The sequence below is a fragment of the Sciurus carolinensis genome, chromosome 4, assembly GCF_902686445.1.
Source record: "Sciurus carolinensis chromosome 4, mSciCar1.2, whole genome shotgun sequence".
NCBI classification, from domain to species: Eukaryota; Metazoa; Chordata; class Mammalia; order Rodentia; family Sciuridae; genus Sciurus; species Sciurus carolinensis.
Window position 1 is genome coordinate 72,513,416 of NC_062216.1, and position 16,914 is coordinate 72,530,329.

The following is a 16,914-nucleotide window of genomic DNA, read 5'->3' on the forward strand; positions in this document are numbered from 1 at the left end:
CAAACCAAACCAAAAATAAAAAATAGGCTGAAGATGTAGCTCAGTGGTAGTGTTCCTAGGTTCCATCCCCAGTACCCAAAACAAAACAAAGAGCTTCTTGCTCTGGTCTCCCCTGTGCCTCTTAATTTCAATGTGGGCATCTCATCTTTCGCTTCTCTCCTAGAGCTACTTTCTGTCCCTTGGGGCTCCTCTTACTTTTCTCTGTGGCTCTCTTTTTCTCTGGGGTCCATGAAACTTATCTTCCTCAGTAACTCCCAGGCTGACCAGGACCATTATAGTTGGAGTTACCTTTCCTAACCTGTCCTTTCTTCCCTCCCTCCTTGCTAGCAGCCTCTCTGACTGTCATTGCACATTACCCCCCACCCCCACCCCAGGTACTGCGTTGGATTGGGTTACATCTAGCTCTGCCTGGGCCTCCCAGGCCCCTCTTTCCACTTTCCTTTTGTGCCGTTGCCTGGAGACCAGTGGGTTGTGGGGGATTGGGGCCAGAGAGGGAGCTGGGGTGAGGGATGGAGGGGGTGTGTGTATATATTTTATTCCCTACAGTTGAGTTGTGAGCCTGGCCCCCAGATTGGGGAGAAATTGGAAAAGGTAGGCCCTGGCTTCTCTTCCCACTCTCCCCAAACTTGCCCTTACCTATGTCTACATTTTTCCTTTAAGTTCAGATAAATGACTATCCTGGCTCATGTCTTTGTGGTTTAAAAAACAAGGGAGGAAAATTAGCCCTAAAAGGGGTTTGGGGAGGGCCTGGGCCAGGCCCCAGTGGGAGAACTGATCTGAGAAGTGCAGAAAGAGGAAATGTAATGGGGAGAGGGTGTAGCGAGAAGGAGGAGTTAGGTGGTGGAAGGAAGGAGTAGAGGCTGTCCTAGAGCATTGAGGAAGGGCTCCAACTACATAGTCCTAGCCAGTCTTGGAGCCACGGAGGACAGATAGGTGTCATGGACCCCAGAGAAAACAGAGAGAAGTGTAAAGTGCCCCAAGAGATACAGAAAGGGGCATAGGAAGATAGGGAGCTGGCTTGATCTCTAGGAGGCCCTGGGAGGGGCAAGAAATGTGGACCTGTGGTGTTAAAGTGAGTGCCAACAGATTTAGGGCAGTTCAGAGCGGGAATTCATTCCTAGGCCAAGGAAGCATTCTGGCTCCTGTTCCTTGTTCCCAAGTGCTTTGGAATCTGTTTAGAGCTTTTGGGTACTCCCAGATCTTGGCTGAGTCTGGCCTAAGGAATTGTGAGACAAAAATCTACCGAGTTGCTACAAAGCCAACTTCCTTCCTTCCCAGAAGACAGGTGGAAGCATGCCAGTTCAGGGTCCCCCTTGACCTCCTGCTGGACTGGACCCTCAAGTACCCTACCCCCACCCCAAATCTGGAAAGCTACCGAAGGCTCCCAATCCACACTCCAGCTCCAGCTCTTCCTGTTTCCCAGCCTGCCTCCCTCCCTTTTTCTGGCCTTCCCAATTTCAGCTGCCAAAAATCACCCTGTGTCTCTGGTGTCCTTTGTCCTGGGAGATGTTGCTGCTTGGTGTGGGGCCAGGGAGGGAGCCCAGAAGAAGGCACTGATGGTAGATTGGTGGGGGTGCTAGCTTCATGGTTGAAGACTGGGAATAGCTGCACACTGAGCCAGAGATTGCCTAGAGATCAGGGGAGGAGGAAGGGTTAGGAAGAACCTGTGGTCTGTGATGGGGACTGTCTCCATGTTCAAACAATTGGGATGGGGGGATATGGTCCACAATGAACCCTTCAGGTGACCTAAGAAACCATTAGTGATAATTTTGAACAAACTTGGGAAGGAAGATGGAAATGAACTAGATGGATGGGCTTGAGGATGGTGTTCCACTCATATTATACCCCTTACCTACTGCCATCCCCCATTTCTGTCATTTTCCTCAGAGCTCTCTTGCCACCTCCCCAGTTTCTTTTCTTTCCCCATCAATGACTTTCCTTCCATATTGCCATCAAAGGTCTTATCTTCCATTTTCTTCCAATATTTTTAACCCCTTCTCCCCCATTTTATCTGCCAAAGGAAAGCCTCCCAACTGGAAGTCCCCACCTCCAGGATCTAGCTATCCCACCTCCCTTCCCACCTAGAAGCTCAGTCTTCCCTAGAATAGGCATCTGGTCCATCCTCCTTCATCCCTAAGGTTCCTCATGCTTTCACTTCTCTCTACCACAGACATCTCCTGTGGTTTACTTCTCTCCAGTTTTCCTTCATCAACCTCGAATTCTTTACTCAAACCCTTTACTCTCTTCCAGAAACCTCATTCTCCTATGTCTTTTTTTTCAGTTTTTCCCCTCAAGTCCCCAAACTTCCATCTCATTCTCTCTGAAAATAGCCCTCCAACCCCTCCACCCTAAGCTTCTTTCACTTCTTTGCCACACACCTCCTTGACCCAAAGAATCCATGCCCCTCCATCTTTTCAATCTAACCCCATTATCCCGAATCTCTACTTCAGTATCCCCCAAACTCCTCCACCTCACCCCTGCTACAAGCCTGTCGCCCCCCAAACTTCTCCAGCCCACTCATTGCTGTCTTCACACTCCACAACCCCTCCTACCCAGCCCTCTCCCACACCAGGCCCGCGGGCTCCCCACATTCTGCCACGCGAAGCCCTCCCCGCGCCCCGGCCCCCTAATCCTCAGCCTCGGCCAACTCGCACGGCGCCTCCCCTTCCCCGATCCCCCTCTCTCCCCCCTCGCAGCTTGCCTCGCGCTCCCTCCCTCGCGTCTCCCTCCTGGCCCCTCTCTCCTCGGTTCCTCCGCGCTCCCTCCTTCTCCCTCTTCCTCCCTTCTCCCATCCCCCTCTCCCAAGCGCCCTCCCTCCGCCGTCCGCTTTCCTGTGCGAGTCGCCGGACGCGCCGCCCAGCCCGCCCGCAGCCCCGCGCCGGGCCGGGTCCTCGGGCCGGGACCCATTTCGGGGGCACCGCCGGCCTCGGGGAGGGGCGAGGGGGCGAGGGAGACCACCGCCGGGAAGGGGCGGGGGCCGCGGGCGAGGCCGCCTCGGGGGCCGGGGACCGCGCGAGTGCGGGCGGCGCGCGGCGGCGCGGGCGGCGGCGGGCCAGAGCGGCGCGGAGGGCCGGCCGGGCGCGGGGGGCGAGCGGCGCGGCGGGGGCGGGCGGCGCGGCCCGGGCATTCCGGGCGGCCGGGGGGAGGCGGCGGGCCTGGGCGGGGAAGGAAGCGAGAGGGAGGGCGCCGATCCGTGTTTGCTTCGGGGGCCGGCGGGCGATCGGGGCCGGTAGGGGAACAAGGCATGGGGGCCGCCCTCCGTGGGGGTCTGGGCCGCCGCCGCCGCAGTTGCGGCGGCGACTGAAGCCGGGAAAAGAAGAGGGGGGCGGGGGAGCGGCCGCCACCGCCCCCCGAAGGCGCTGGAGCCAGGACTCCCGCTCGGAGCCAGCCAGCCGTCCCGAGCTACACGCAGGTAAGATCCGCTGTCGCCCGGGCCCCGGGCCCCGGGCCGCCGGGGTTCTGGCCCGCCCGGGTTCCGGCCTGCGACTTCCCCACCCCCACCCCTCCCCGTTCCCCCTCCCGCCGCCGCCTCCATTTGTTATTTTCCCAATCCTGTTTCCCCACTGCGGGCACTGCCTGGCCTGAGGCTGGGGGCTCAGGGGGTGGGGCGGCTCCGACGAGAGATGGGGGCCTGGGCGCTGCTGGTGGATCCGGAAGGTGGGAAAGTAGGGGGTCTCAGGAAGAGGGTTGGTGGGGCAGGAGGGTAGCCGGGACTAGGAGACAAAGGAGGAGAAACGCTGAGGTGGAGGGTTGGCGAAGGAGAAACTGGGGATGCTGTGAGACTGGTTCTGAGGAAGCAGAATGGATTGGAGAGATGGCAACGAGGTGGGGCATGAAGGCGCCAGGAGAAGCCCCAAAGGCTCAGAACATGGGTTGCAGAGCCGGGGGGTTGCGGGTGTTAGGAATAGAAGGGAAGTGGGAGCCGGGAAAGGGGTGTGGTAGGTGGAAAGAGAGGAATTGTTGCTACTGAGAGGGGAATGGAACCTGGGGAAACTGAGGGTGGGAAAGGGGCCAGGAGAGGTCCATCTTTGAGAAGCAGAGGCAGAGGTTTTCTGGGGGTGGAAGTGGGAAGGGCATGTCTTTTGTGATTCAATTTTCTTTACTCCAGGTCACCTCTGACCCTGTTTGTCCAATCCCAGACAGTTACTTCTGAGGGACTCAGTCCTAAACTAATGAGAAGGACAGGAACGCTAAAGGCAGAGTTAGGAAGAAGGGATTTTTGGGAAGTCGGAAAAGAGGGAATTGGGCAACCTTATAGACATTCCAAACAAGTTGTGACCTCCACCCTCAAATCCTCAAAGCACTGACTGTCCCTCAGCTGAGAGCTCCATAGGGAAGGCCTTCACTCCTACTTTGAACTTAGAGGTCTTCCTTTGTGCCTGGGGTAGGCACCCTTAAGCTACCCTCCCTAAAGGTACTACAGAAGGATAGGAGTTGCTTTGGCAACTGTGGTGCTGGTAGTGGCTGCCATATGGGATGGTCTCTTGAAGGGCACATTGTTTTACCATTTTGTTGAGGGCAGTGATCCAGTGGGATGTCCAATAGGTGGGACCTCAGCCTGTGGCTGGGTCCTTTAAGGACTCTTCACTGGCTTTGGGAGGATGTTTCTGGTGCTGACAGTAGATGGAGTGCACCCCCTTCCATCCATCAGTCTGTTGAAACAGGTAGATATGTTACTTACCTTGTGTTTTTCCATGTCCCTCCTCCTAAGAATAGGGGAAAGATAAAAATGCTCTTGTTTGTTATACATCTGGGGCTGGGGGGAAGTTCAGTGGTAGAGTGCTTGCCTAGCATGTAGGAGGCCCAGCACTGAAATAAAACAACAAAATAAGTTATACCATCTTTGGGCAGATTGTTCTGGCTTCTTCCTCTCTTACTATAGTTTGTACATAGTAAACGTTTTGCTGCTTTACACTATTGTTCGATTTTCTTAAACATGATTCCTCTTTAAGTCTCCTTTCCCATGTATCTCTTCTCTTTCCCAGAGAGTCCCCAGGGTGATCCCTTCCCTCAACTAACCTTTGACCTTCTACTTTCCAACCTTGTAGGCATGGCTGGGTTCTCCACGCCCATTCTAGGTGAGGGGGCTCAGGGGATAGGACTGAAATAGCCAAGAGCAGAGCAGATATTCTGGAATGAAAGCCAGGAGACCTTGATGTAGTCCTGCCTATGCCTCTAACAAACTATGACTTGGGCAAGTCACTTCTCTTGCTTTGAACCTCTCCTCCATTGTAAAAATGAAGGGATTATAGATGAGATGACCTCTGAGGCCCCTCTGACTGCCCTGGATTCCAAGAAGGCTTAGACCAGTGCCTTGTTGTCTGCTGGTCTGGGCTGTTTTGGTATCTGAGAGTCACTTTGGACACTTTTGGTCTGGCAGGTCTGGAATAGTGGGGGCTGGGCCAATGATCCTGAAATTCACTAAGCAAACACTTCCCGGAGAGCCTTGTGGACTTGATTGTATTCCTTTTCATATCCTTCCCTTATTTTTTTCCCTTAATTTCATTTCCTCTTCTTACTTCTTTCCTCTTCTTTTCCTATTTTTTACTTTTCACCTGCTGTATCAATTTCCTTTTGTAGTAAGGTAATGAATGTGTTCAATGTGTTGCCAGGTACATATTAGGTGTTGTATAAATTTTAGTTACAGTATCTGTCTGGTAGGGCAAAAAGAGTTTAGTTTGACTGATTGGTGCTAGAACACAGCCCAGGTTCAGAAACAGACCTATGATCCAATACAACCCAACCCTGTCCTTCCCCCCTGCCGCTCCTTTTCCCTGGGATTACCTCCCTTTTAATAACTGCTTTTCTCCTTCAAAGCTATTCACTTCAAATTTTATCAGTTTTCAGCAGATTAAAAAAGTAAGAAGAGCACATATGATTGCTTTGTTATTCAGGTACCTCCCTGTTATTTTCTATTTTGGATGCCTAGCTCTTAACTGACTTAGTGAACAAAGTCTGTGATGAAGAGGAGATAGGCACCCTGCTGTGGACTGGCAAAGATACACCAGTCACAGATAGTCATCTTTGTTCTGTTATTGTTCAGATTATTTTCCTCTTTTATTTTGTTGGGTCTTGTTCTTTGGATTTTGTTGTTGTTGTTTTTAGTTGATAGTATTTTATTATTTATTTATTTATTTTTGGTACCAGGGATTAGACCCAGGGGTGCTTAATCACTGAGCCACATCCTCAGCCCTTTTTTTAAAATTTGAGGGTCTCCTTGAGTTGCTTAGGGCCTCATTAAGTTGCTGGGGCTGTCTTTGAACTTGGGATCCTGCTTCAGCCTCCCAAGCTGCTGGATTATAGGCGTGTGCCACATCTGACAGGTGATAGTATTTTAAAACCAATATACATAAACAACTAAAAAATGTGGTATTAACTGTAGTTAAAAGAGAATGACTAGTCCACTGGGCAGAACTTCCGTTAAAAGGTCAGACCTGGGTTTGTGTCCCAACTATCTTGTGACTCTTAAGTAAATTGTTTGTAAATTTCCTGGAAAGGTTAGATGCACTCCCTGCTGCCTCCCTCAGTATGGTTCAGTAGGGGTGAGTGAAAAGTAATTATTTTATATTCCTTGGAGAAATATGCTACAGAATATGGGAAATGCTATTTACCTAGCAGGCCTTCTAACTTAGAATAGGTGGGTAAGCTTAATATAGTCCCAATAAGGCTAGCAGCTCTTAATCCAAGAAGATCTACTGCAGTAACTGGGTTTAAACATTAATAGCAAGAAAAGAATGCATACATGCGCGCATGCACACACGCTCATATTACATCCATGGAGGATACATAGAGGAAAACAGTATGAAAATAGTATTTTTTGCTCACAAAAGATTTTATGGTCTGTAATGTGGAGTTTTTTAAAAAATATTTTTTAAATTGTTGATGAACCTTTACTTAATTTATTTATTTATATATGGTGCTGAGAATCAAATCCAGTGCCTCACACATGCTAGGCAAGCACTCCACCACTGATCTATAACCCCAGCCCAGGAGTTTTGACTCTTAGCAAGAAATACAAACAAGTGCAGATGAAAATAGGTGGCTATGGAAACACCAATATATGATAACATCTACCTATATTGATCGATAAAGTCTACGCCAAGTGAGAGGATAGGCTTAAAATTATAAATCTGTACTGTGTGCTCATTCATCTTTTGAGTCTGTTTTTTAATATTTTTTTAGTTGACAGCGGACCTTTTATTTATTTATTTATTTATTTATTTATTTATATGTGGTGCTGAGGATTGAACCCAGCGCCTCACACATGCCAGGCAAGTGCTCTACCACTGAGCCACAACCCCAGCCCCAGTTGTTTGTTGTTGTTTAATATTTTGGTTCTTAATGTGAAAGCCTGACTTCTCCCTTAACCTTAAGAAACACACAGTTCCCTTGAAGTCTGAGGGAATTGATTCCAGGACCCCCCCATGGATACCACATGTCCCTTGAATAGAATAATGCAGTATTTGGGACTGGAGTTGTGACTCAGTGATACATGTGTGAGGCACTGGGTTCGATTCTCAGCACCACATATAATAAATGACTAAAGGTTCATTAACAATTAAAAATATTTTTTAAAAATGCAGTATTTGCACATAACCTGTGCAGTCCTTCCATATACTTTAACTCATCTCTAGCTACAAATACCTAATACAATGTAAATAATATTTAAATTGTTGGATTAAATAATTGTCATACTGTATTGCTAAAGGAATAATGACAAGAAAAACAAGTCTGTATGTATTTAGAACAGAGGAAACCAGTTCAGAACAGAGGCAACCAGCCATCATAGGTCTAACTACATAGAATGTGAAGGACATGAGGCAGACAGTGAGAGCTGGGAAGAGACAGGATCTGTGAAAGCACAGGAGGCTACAGCAGGGCATGCCTAGACATTACTTCATTCTCAGATTCAGCATAGGGCGTGGAATGGCAAATTCAAGTTTTACTTTCTGGAACTTTCTGGAATTTTTCTCTCCAAATATTTTACATTTGCAGTTGGTTGAATCTGGATGCGGAACCAGTAGATGTGGAATGTCAACCATACTGGAGGATGGGTCTTTGTGAGGTTCTCCAAAATGAAGTTTTACCATTTGGGGATATCTAGATTTGGTTTTGGGATTCACTGGGCTGTGCTCCTGTGTATTGTAGAATGGGACATTCTTCTACCTACTCTGATGTGAAAAAAATTCTTATCTCTGTGACTGATCTAAGCTTTCTGAGAATTCTCCCCACCAGCTTCTGAGGAGAGTATAGCAAAGTATAGAAGAAAGAGCATGGGCTTTGAAGTTAAGAGACAAGGGCTTGATTCTGGCTGTCATTGGTTCTTCACTGTGGGAGGCTGGGCAAGTCACACAATCTTTGAGCCTAAGTTCCCTTACCTACCTAATGAGAATAATATCTACCTTTCAGTGTTGGTTGTAAATATTACATGATATCATGTATTAAAGGACTTGACACAAGGAAGACAGTAAATAAATTAATACTTTGGCTTCATTTCTTTGTGCTCCTTTGTAAAGCTCTGTGGAATTCATGGGTACATAAATATTCTTTAGTGATCATGAAGGGGAAAGCTGAGTGGTCTCCTGGATTGGAGCTCATAGGTACTTCTGAATTTTCTGCCTTCTTCAGAGATAAGAGATTGTAGTATGAGTAGAATGTCCCTCAGTTAGACAGCCGAGGTAGCCCATGGGGCAAGCCAGCAGTGTCTTGTTATCTGTCTTACTTGTCCAGAGGCTCAGGGTTGGGCCGCTTAGCCCTGACAGGCATAGTAGTACCTCCTTCAGACTTTGTTCTGCAATATGAAAACGCTGATGGTCTTTTCCTAACAGGTTTTGCTGAAAACAGATTCTGCACGTTCCAGGTGTCTACACCTGCTTCCCAGGCCACAGCTGTGGGGAGCTTGGGGCAGAGCAGAGAAGTTTCTGTATTTAGCTGCCCAGGCAGAGGAGAATGGGGTCTCCACAGCCTGAAGAATGAAGACTCGACAGAATAAAGACTCAGTGAGTAATAGCTACTATGAGAGGCATGAAAGGTTAGGGGCAAGTGCAGAGAAACTAGGAGGAAGGACCTAGAGAGGAAGAACAGAAATAACATGCATTATAAAATTAGGTGCAACATAAAAAATACTACCTGCCTCCTTCTTCCTTCCTCAGATGTCAATGAGGAGTGGACGGAAGAAAGAGGCCCCTGGGCCCCGAGAAGAACTGAGATCAAGGGGCCGGGCCTCTCCTGGAGGAGTCAGCACATCCAGCAGTGATGGCAAAGCTGAAAAGTCCAGGCAGACAGCCAAGGTATTTTGTCCCCAGGTTTTCACACAGAATGCTCTGGCACTGGGGCTGAGGGTGTATGTATCATGGGGGGAGCTTTCAGTCTAGCAGAAGGTAATAGTGGAAGCTTGGGAGAAGACAGGAATTTTCTTTCTCTTTAACAGAAGGCCCGGGTAGAGGAAGCTTCCACGCCAAAAGTCACCAAGCAGGGCCGGAGTGAGGAGATCTCAGAGAGTGAAAGCGAGGAGACCAATGCACCAAAAAAGACCAAAACTGAGGTAGGAGACCTTGTTAGCCATTCTGAGCCATTTTCTGACCATTCTTTTCCCAAACTTCCTTTTGCTTACATTTCTACTTTGTTCTCTGCTGGGATATAAAAGTCATAACCTAGTCCTTTTTAAGGTAATCATGTGTTTATGTCAAACAGATCTTTAGGGCTTTGGTCAGACCAGAAAATGACCAGGCAGGGTCAAAGGAAAGTGGAAGAATTGGAGGATTAAGAAGGCTTACTAGAAGGAACAAATAAGTTATAAGGAAAATGCAAAAGTGGTCTTTTTAAGAATCAAGGGTTTAGGGGATGATAAGTTAAAGGGGGTCAATGAGATGAGATGAGGGTAAATATGAGGTGGTGGAAGATTGAAATTTGGAGTCAGCTGTAGAGGGGGAGAAGGAACAGGATTTGAGGGCTGGGGATATGGCTCACTTGTAAAGTGCCTGCCTCGCAAGCACAAGGGCCTGGGTTCAATCCCCAGCACCGAAAAAAAAAAAAAGAATATTTAAGAGGAAGAGGATTTGAACAAGGAGGGAAATAAGCCTGGCTGCTGGGGAGATTGGGGGAACCCCAGATGGCAGGAGTCCCCATCACATCGCAGCACAAGTGCGCTGTGAGGAGGAAATGACTGGGAGGGAAAGGAAAACATGGAGCTCCTCCTCTCTGCAGCAGGAGCTCCCTCGGCCACAGTCTCCCTCTGATCTGGATAGCTTGGATGGGCGAAGCCTCAACGATGATGGCAGCAGTGACCCTAGGGATATAGACCAGGACAACCGAAGCACGTCCCCCAGCATCTACAGCCCTGGGAGTGTGGAGAATGACTCCGATTCATCTTCTGGCTTGTCCCAGGGCCCAGCCCGTCCCTACCATCCGCCTCCACTCTTTCCTCCCTCCCCTCCGCAGGCAGACAGCACCCCCCGACAGCCAGATCCTGGCTTTGAACCCCATTCCTCTATGACACCCACTGGATATCATGCTCCCATGGAGCCCCCCACATCCCGAATGTTCCAGGCTCCTCCTGGGGCCCCTCCTCCTCACCCACAGCTCTATCCTGGGGGAACTGGTGGGGGAGTTTTATCTGGACCCCCAATGGGTCCGAAAGGAGGAGGGCCTGTCTCTTCAGTGGGGGCCCCTAGTGGGGGTAAGCAGCACCCCCCACCCACAACCCCCATTTCAATATCAAGCTCTGGAGCTAGTGGTGCTCCCCCAACAAAGCCACCTAATACTCCAGTGGGTGGTGGGAACCTAACCTCTGCTCCACCACCAGCCACTTTCCCTCATGTCACACCAAACCTGCCCCCCCCACCTGCCCTGAGACCCCTCAACAATGCCTCCGCCTCTCCTCCTGGCCTGGGGGCCCAGCCACTCCCTGGACATCTTCCCTCTCCTCATGCCATGGGTCAGGGCATGGGTGGACTTCCTCCTGGCCCAGAGAAGGGCCCAACTCTGGCTCCCTCACCCCACCCTCTGCCTCCTGCTTCCTCCTCTTCTGCCCCAGCTCCCCCAATGAGGTATCCTTATTCATCGTCTAGCAGTAGCTCTGTGGCAGCCTCTTCTTCCAGTTCTTCCTCCTCTTCCTCTGCTTCCCAGTACCCAGCTTCCCAGGCATTGCCCAGTTATCCCCACTCCTTCCCTCCCCCAACAAGCCTCTCTGTCTCCAATCAGCCACCCAAGTATACTCAGCCTTCCCTCCCATCCCAGGCTGTGTGGAGCCAGGGTCCCCCTCCACCTCCTCCCTATGGTCGTCTCTTGGCCAACAGCAATGCCCATCCAGGCCCCTTCCCTTCTTCGGGGGGGCAATCCACTGCCCACCCACCCGCCCCAGCACATCACCATCACCACCAGCAGCAACAGCAGCAGCAGCAGCAGCAACAGCAACAGCAACAGCAACAGCAGCAGCAGCAGCAACAGCAGCAACAGCATCATGGAAGCTCTGGGCCCCCTCCACCTGGAGCATATCCCCATCCTCTGGAGAGCAGTGGCTCCCACCATGCACACCCTTACACCATGTCTCCCTCCCTGGGGTCTCTGAGGCCCTACCCATCAGGGCCAACACACTTGCCCCCACCTCATGGTCAGGTGTCCTACAGCCAAGCAGGCCCCAATGGCCCCCCAGTCTCCTCCTCTTCCAACTCTTCCTCTTCTCAAGGGTCCTACCCATGTTCACATCCCTCCCCTTCTCAGGGCCCCCAAGGGGCGCCCTACCCCTTCCCACCGGTGCCTCCGGTCACCACCTCCTCTGCTACCCTTTCCACGGTCATTGCCACCGTGGCGTCCTCCTCAGCAGGCTACAAAACTGCTTCTCCACCTGGGCCCCCACCCTATGGCAAGAGAGCCTCATCCCCGGGGGCTTACAAGACAGCCACCCCACCTGGATACAAGCCCGGGTCACCACCCTCCTTCAGAACGGGGACCCCACCGGGCTTTCGAGGCACCTCCCCGCCAGCAGGCCCAGGGACATTCAAACCAGGCTCACCTACGGTGGGTTCCGGGCCCTTGCCACCTGTGGGGCCCTCAAGCCTGTCATCTCTGCCACAACCACCTGCGGCCCCTGCTTCAGGGCCACCTCTGAGTGCCACGCAGATTAAACAAGAACCAGCTGAGGAGTATGAGACCCCAGAGAGCCCTGTGCCCCCAGCCCGCAGCCCCTCGCCCCCTCCCAAGGTGGTTGACGTGCCCAGCCACGCCAGTCAGTCTGCCAGGTGAGCGGCCTGAGTAGGGTGCCAGTGGGTTTGGAATCGGGGTACGGTGGACACCGGAGCCTCGGGTTTACGTGGTGCTTTTTGTAAGGACACCAGACAGTCCTCTGCCTTCGCGGGGGCTGCTTTTGAGTATGGGGCAGGGCGGCCCGGCCGCGGGACCGCTCGCAGGAACTGAGCGCGCGCTGCCTCCGCGCCCCACAGGTTTAACAAACACCTAGACCGCGGCTTCAACTCGTGCGCGCGCAGCGACTTGTATTTCGTGCCGCTGGAGGGCTCCAAGCTGGCCAAGAAGCGGGCCGACCTAGTGGAGAAGGTGCGGCGCGAGGCTGAACAGCGCGCGCGTGAAGAAAAGGAGCGGGAACGGGAACGGGAACGCGAAAAGGAGCGCGAGCGCGAGAAAGAGCGCGAGCTCGAACGCAGCGTGGTGAGTGCGTCACTAAATGCGCCACCCGCCACCTTTCCCTCTACGCTGCGTAGCTGGGCTCCGGTTGGGCTGGGGCTGGGGGCGAAGTGAGAATCATTTCGCCACCTGTTGGAGAGGAGGAGCCGCTGCAGCCCGTAACTGGGAGCCCAAGAGGATTCCAGTGGGAGCAATCTTTGTATTCCTGGGTTTGGGGAAGGCTTGCTCCCGTCAGACTACCGGTAGATTACAAGAAGGGCGACAGGGTGGGATGCAGGGACATTCCTTTATAGGCATAGTTGCAGTGGGGTGAGGCATTGTGGCGTTCAGTTGCTGAGGCAGATGGGCAACTTGGAACCAGCCAAATATTCTCATAACTGCTCTTTTGGACTCTTACTTCTTCCTCTACCCCACAGAAGTTGGCGCAGGAGGGCCGTGCTCCAGTGGAGTGCCCTTCTCTGGGCCCAGTGCCCCATCGCCCTCCATTTGAGCCTGGTAGTGCTGTAGCTACGGTGCCCCCCCTACCTGGGTCCTGACACTCCAGCCCTGCGCACTCTCAGTGAATATGCCCGACCTCATGTCATGTCTCCTGGCAATCGAAACCATCCATTCTACGTGCCACTGGGGCAGTGGACCCAGGGCTTCTGGGTTACAATGTACCAGCCCTATACAGCAGTGATCCAGCTGCCCGGGAGAGGGAGCGGGAAGCCCGTGAACGAGACCTCCGTGATCGTCTCAAACCTGGCTTCGAGGTGAAGCCTAGTGAGCTGGAACCCCTACATGGGGTTCCTGGGCCGGGCCTGGATCCCTTCCCCCGACATGGGGGCCTGGCTCTGCAGCCTGGCCCTCCTGGCCTGCACCCTTTCCCTTTTCATCCGAGCCTGGGGCCCCTGGAGCGAGAACGGCTAGCGCTGGCAGCTGGGCCAGCCCTGCGGCCCGACATGTCCTATGCCGAACGACTGGCAGCTGAGAGGCAACATGCAGAAAGGGTGGCAGCCCTGGGCAATGACCCACTGGCCCGGCTGCAGATGCTCAACGTGACCCCTCATCACCACCAGCACTCTCACATCCACTCTCACCTGCACCTGCACCAGCAGGATGCCATTCATGCAGGTGAGACCCCTGCTTCTTGGCTTTGACCTCTGGGGCCACCTTACCTGATTGGGCTTTTCTGCTTCTCAGACCTACTTCCTTCTACTGTTCTGACACAAACTCCTTAGAAAGCTTTCCTGATTTTTGCCTCCCTTACATTCCTCCATGCACTTGCCTAGCCATAGAGCCTGTGCATTCTCCACACCCCTTCCCATCTGAAAGAGGCCCAAGCTGGAGTCTTTTTGAGGGTACACCACTTTTCCATCCTTGCATCCCCTTTCCCAAAGCCCTTGACATACTAATTTTCTTGTTCCCTGAATTCAGACTTTGCTTCTTGTCATCCTTTCCTTCTGTTCCAGCTAGAGGTCTTTTATGATCTTTCCCTGTCTAGGTCTGGAACTTTCTAGAAGGGGCCCTTTAACTTTGTTTGTGGTGTTATAGGCAGTAATGATCTTTACTTACTATTCTTTTTCCATATTCCTAATAAAACACTGCCTGGCCTAGCCTTAAATTCATGTTCATTTTCGGATCCCTAGTACTGTCTTCTTAATCTCACTCTTTCTGTTTCATTTCCTAAACTTCCATCATCTCCCACCTCGAAGTAATCTTATTTCTCTCCTTCCTCATTCTTGGACCCCTCTGATAACTGTAATCTGTCACTGTGTGTCCCTATTCCTGTAGGGTCTCTTCTTGTCCATTTCCCAGGTCTCTAGTGCTTCCATTCCCTTGTGTTTGTCCATGTCTCTTCTCATGCTCAGATCCCTTCACCCAAATACATGGTTTTTACCAAACATGCCTTCTAGTGACACATTCCTCTTTTCTGCCCTCTAGCCTCTGCCTCAGTGCACCCTCTCATTGACCCCTTGGCCTCAGGGTCTCACCTTACCCGGATTCCCTACCCAGCTGGGACCCTCCCTAACCCCCTTCTTCCTCACCCTCTGCACGAGAACGAAGTTCTTCGTCACCAGCTCTTCGGTAAGGACAGAGGCTGGGGTGGGGAAGCACTAATGAAAAGACAGAATGGACAGAATGGGGGAATTGGGGATGGGTCTAATGGGACTTGGGGAAGCATGGGGAGCTGGAATAAGAATAGGAGAGCTGCTGGGTGCAGTGGTGCACGCCTTTAATCCCAGCAGTTCTGGAGACTAAGGCAAGAGGATTGAGAGTTCAAAGCCAGACTCAGCAACTTAATGAGGCCACTCAGCAAGACCCTGTCTCTAAATAAAATGCAAAGAAAGCACAGGGGATGTGGTTCAGTGGATAAGGGCTCCTGGGTTCAATCCCCAGTACTCGCCCGCCCCCAATAAATAAATAAATAATAAAAAAATAGAGAACTGAGGCTTTGCCCAGAGAGGCTCAGGTTTTAGGGCCAAGCTAAGAGGTTTGCCTTCTAGTTCCATTCCACCATTGGCAGCTTGCAGGATGGGCTGTGTTACTTCATTTTCTGCTTTCAGTTTTCTCAGTATATAGTGGCTGGCTAACCCCTGACCTAAAGAAGGTACTTGGTATTCATCAGTCATGTGCCCCTTGCCCTCCTGCTCACAGCTGCCCCTTACCGGGACCTGCCAGCTTCCCTCTCTGCCCCGATGTCCGCAGCCCATCAGCTGCAGGCCATGCACGCACAGTCTGCTGAGCTGCAGCGCTTGGCGCTGGAGCAGCAGCAGTGGCTTCACGCTCATCACCCGCTGCACAGCGTCCCGCTACCTGCCCAGGAGGACTACTACAGGTACTGTGGGGTGCCCTAGATGATGAGTCAGAGGAGACGGGCTAGGCCAGCATGGGATGAGCTGTGGATATGGTACAATAGGGTGGTAGGGTTCTGGGGGAGGAACCCCTCCTTTCCCCTCCTTAGCTGTGAAAAGACAGAGTTGATCTCAGTCTCATTTCTCCACTATTCATCACTTCTTCCCTAGTCACCTGAAGAAAGAAAGTGACAAGCCACTGTAGAACCTGGGATCAAGAGAACACCATGGCTCCTACATCTGAACCTTGAAGGACCCCCTTCTGGCTGCCACCCAGAGCTGAGGAGAGGGTGCTGTTCAGTTGCAGGGCCTCCGCAGCTGGGCAAAAGGGAGGGAGGAAATAAGGAACAGACAGAAGGCCAAGGCCCAGGAGGTGTGCAGAGGTGGGGAGGTGGCAAGGGTGGGGACAGAAAGCGCACAGTATCTTGGACCAGGTCCCTCTTCCTTGTACCCTGCTTTCCTCCTCCCCTATGCCCAGCCCTCCGTGGTCACTGCCTCTCCCCATCCCCATTGGTGTGATTATTTCATCTGTTAGATGTGGCTGTTTTGCGTAGCATTGTGTGCTGCCCTGCCCCTGCCCAATCCCTGTGTGCGCGCCCCCTCTGCGATGTATGCCCCTCCCCCTCCCCACATTAATAATTTATATATATAAATATCTATATGATGCTCTTTAAAAAACATCCCAACCAAAACCAAGCAAACAAAAACATCCTCACAACTCCCCAGGAAGATGGCTGTGACTTGTTCTTTGTGGGCTTAAGGGGTTCGTGTGAGGTCTTATTGCAGCAGGGAAGTGGGAAAGGATGGGCCTTATTAAGGAACTAGGTATAGGGACCCTAAACAGTTGGACAAGGACCTCAAAAGAGCTCAGAGTGTCGGCTCTGCTGGCAATGGGATACTATAGTGCTAGGCCTTTCCTTTTTCCAGGAATGGGATGCCTGGGATGGACCTACATCCGGCAAGGCCAGGTCAAAGAAACTACTAAAATTTTGGAGGTGTTTCTGTCACTGATCCTATTAGATGTCACCCTGAAACCTCTTCAGGGTCGTGAATCCTTTCCGAGAATAGTCCGAGGCACATTATGAAGTGCAAGTGGGATAAGTATAGTTTCGGTAAACTCATGCGATTAGGACTTGGCATTCAGTGGGTGACAATTCCAAACTCCTGGAAGGGAAAGAATACAGAGCGTTATGCAACACTGTAACTACGCAAGACCATTTGAAAAGGCCTGAACGGTTCCTGCTTGGAGCTTTCATTGCTGCAAGTCGCTGTCCTGGTTCTTAAGAAAGGGGCCGTGATTGGCTGCTTTCTCAGCCAGTCAGCATCGAGCTCATTTGCATACGAGATATCAAACATTCACAAATTCTAGAATTGAATCAGTTCACTAAGTTCCTGAGAGTATTGTTTTTCTTCCCGGACGTTATAATGTGTCCTACTGCTT

General features: G+C 51.6%; 1 protein-coding gene across 1 annotated transcript; it reads left to right on the plus strand.

Moving 5' to 3' along the window:
• Positions 1-3,163: 3,163 nt before the first annotated feature.
• Positions 3,164-16,009, plus strand: Atn1 (atrophin 1). Its single transcript, XM_047549960.1, is given in 12 exon segments — positions 3,164-3,412; positions 8,829-8,999; positions 9,153-9,290; positions 9,431-9,544; positions 10,207-12,239; positions 12,441-12,663; positions 13,056-13,154; positions 13,156-13,258; positions 13,261-13,752; positions 14,563-14,706; positions 15,277-15,457; positions 15,645-16,009. Coding segments are annotated over 11 exon segments (3,588 nt in total). The 5' UTR covers positions 3,164-3,412; positions 8,829-8,972; the 3' UTR covers positions 15,679-16,009.
• Positions 16,010-16,914: the final 905 nt, after the last annotated feature.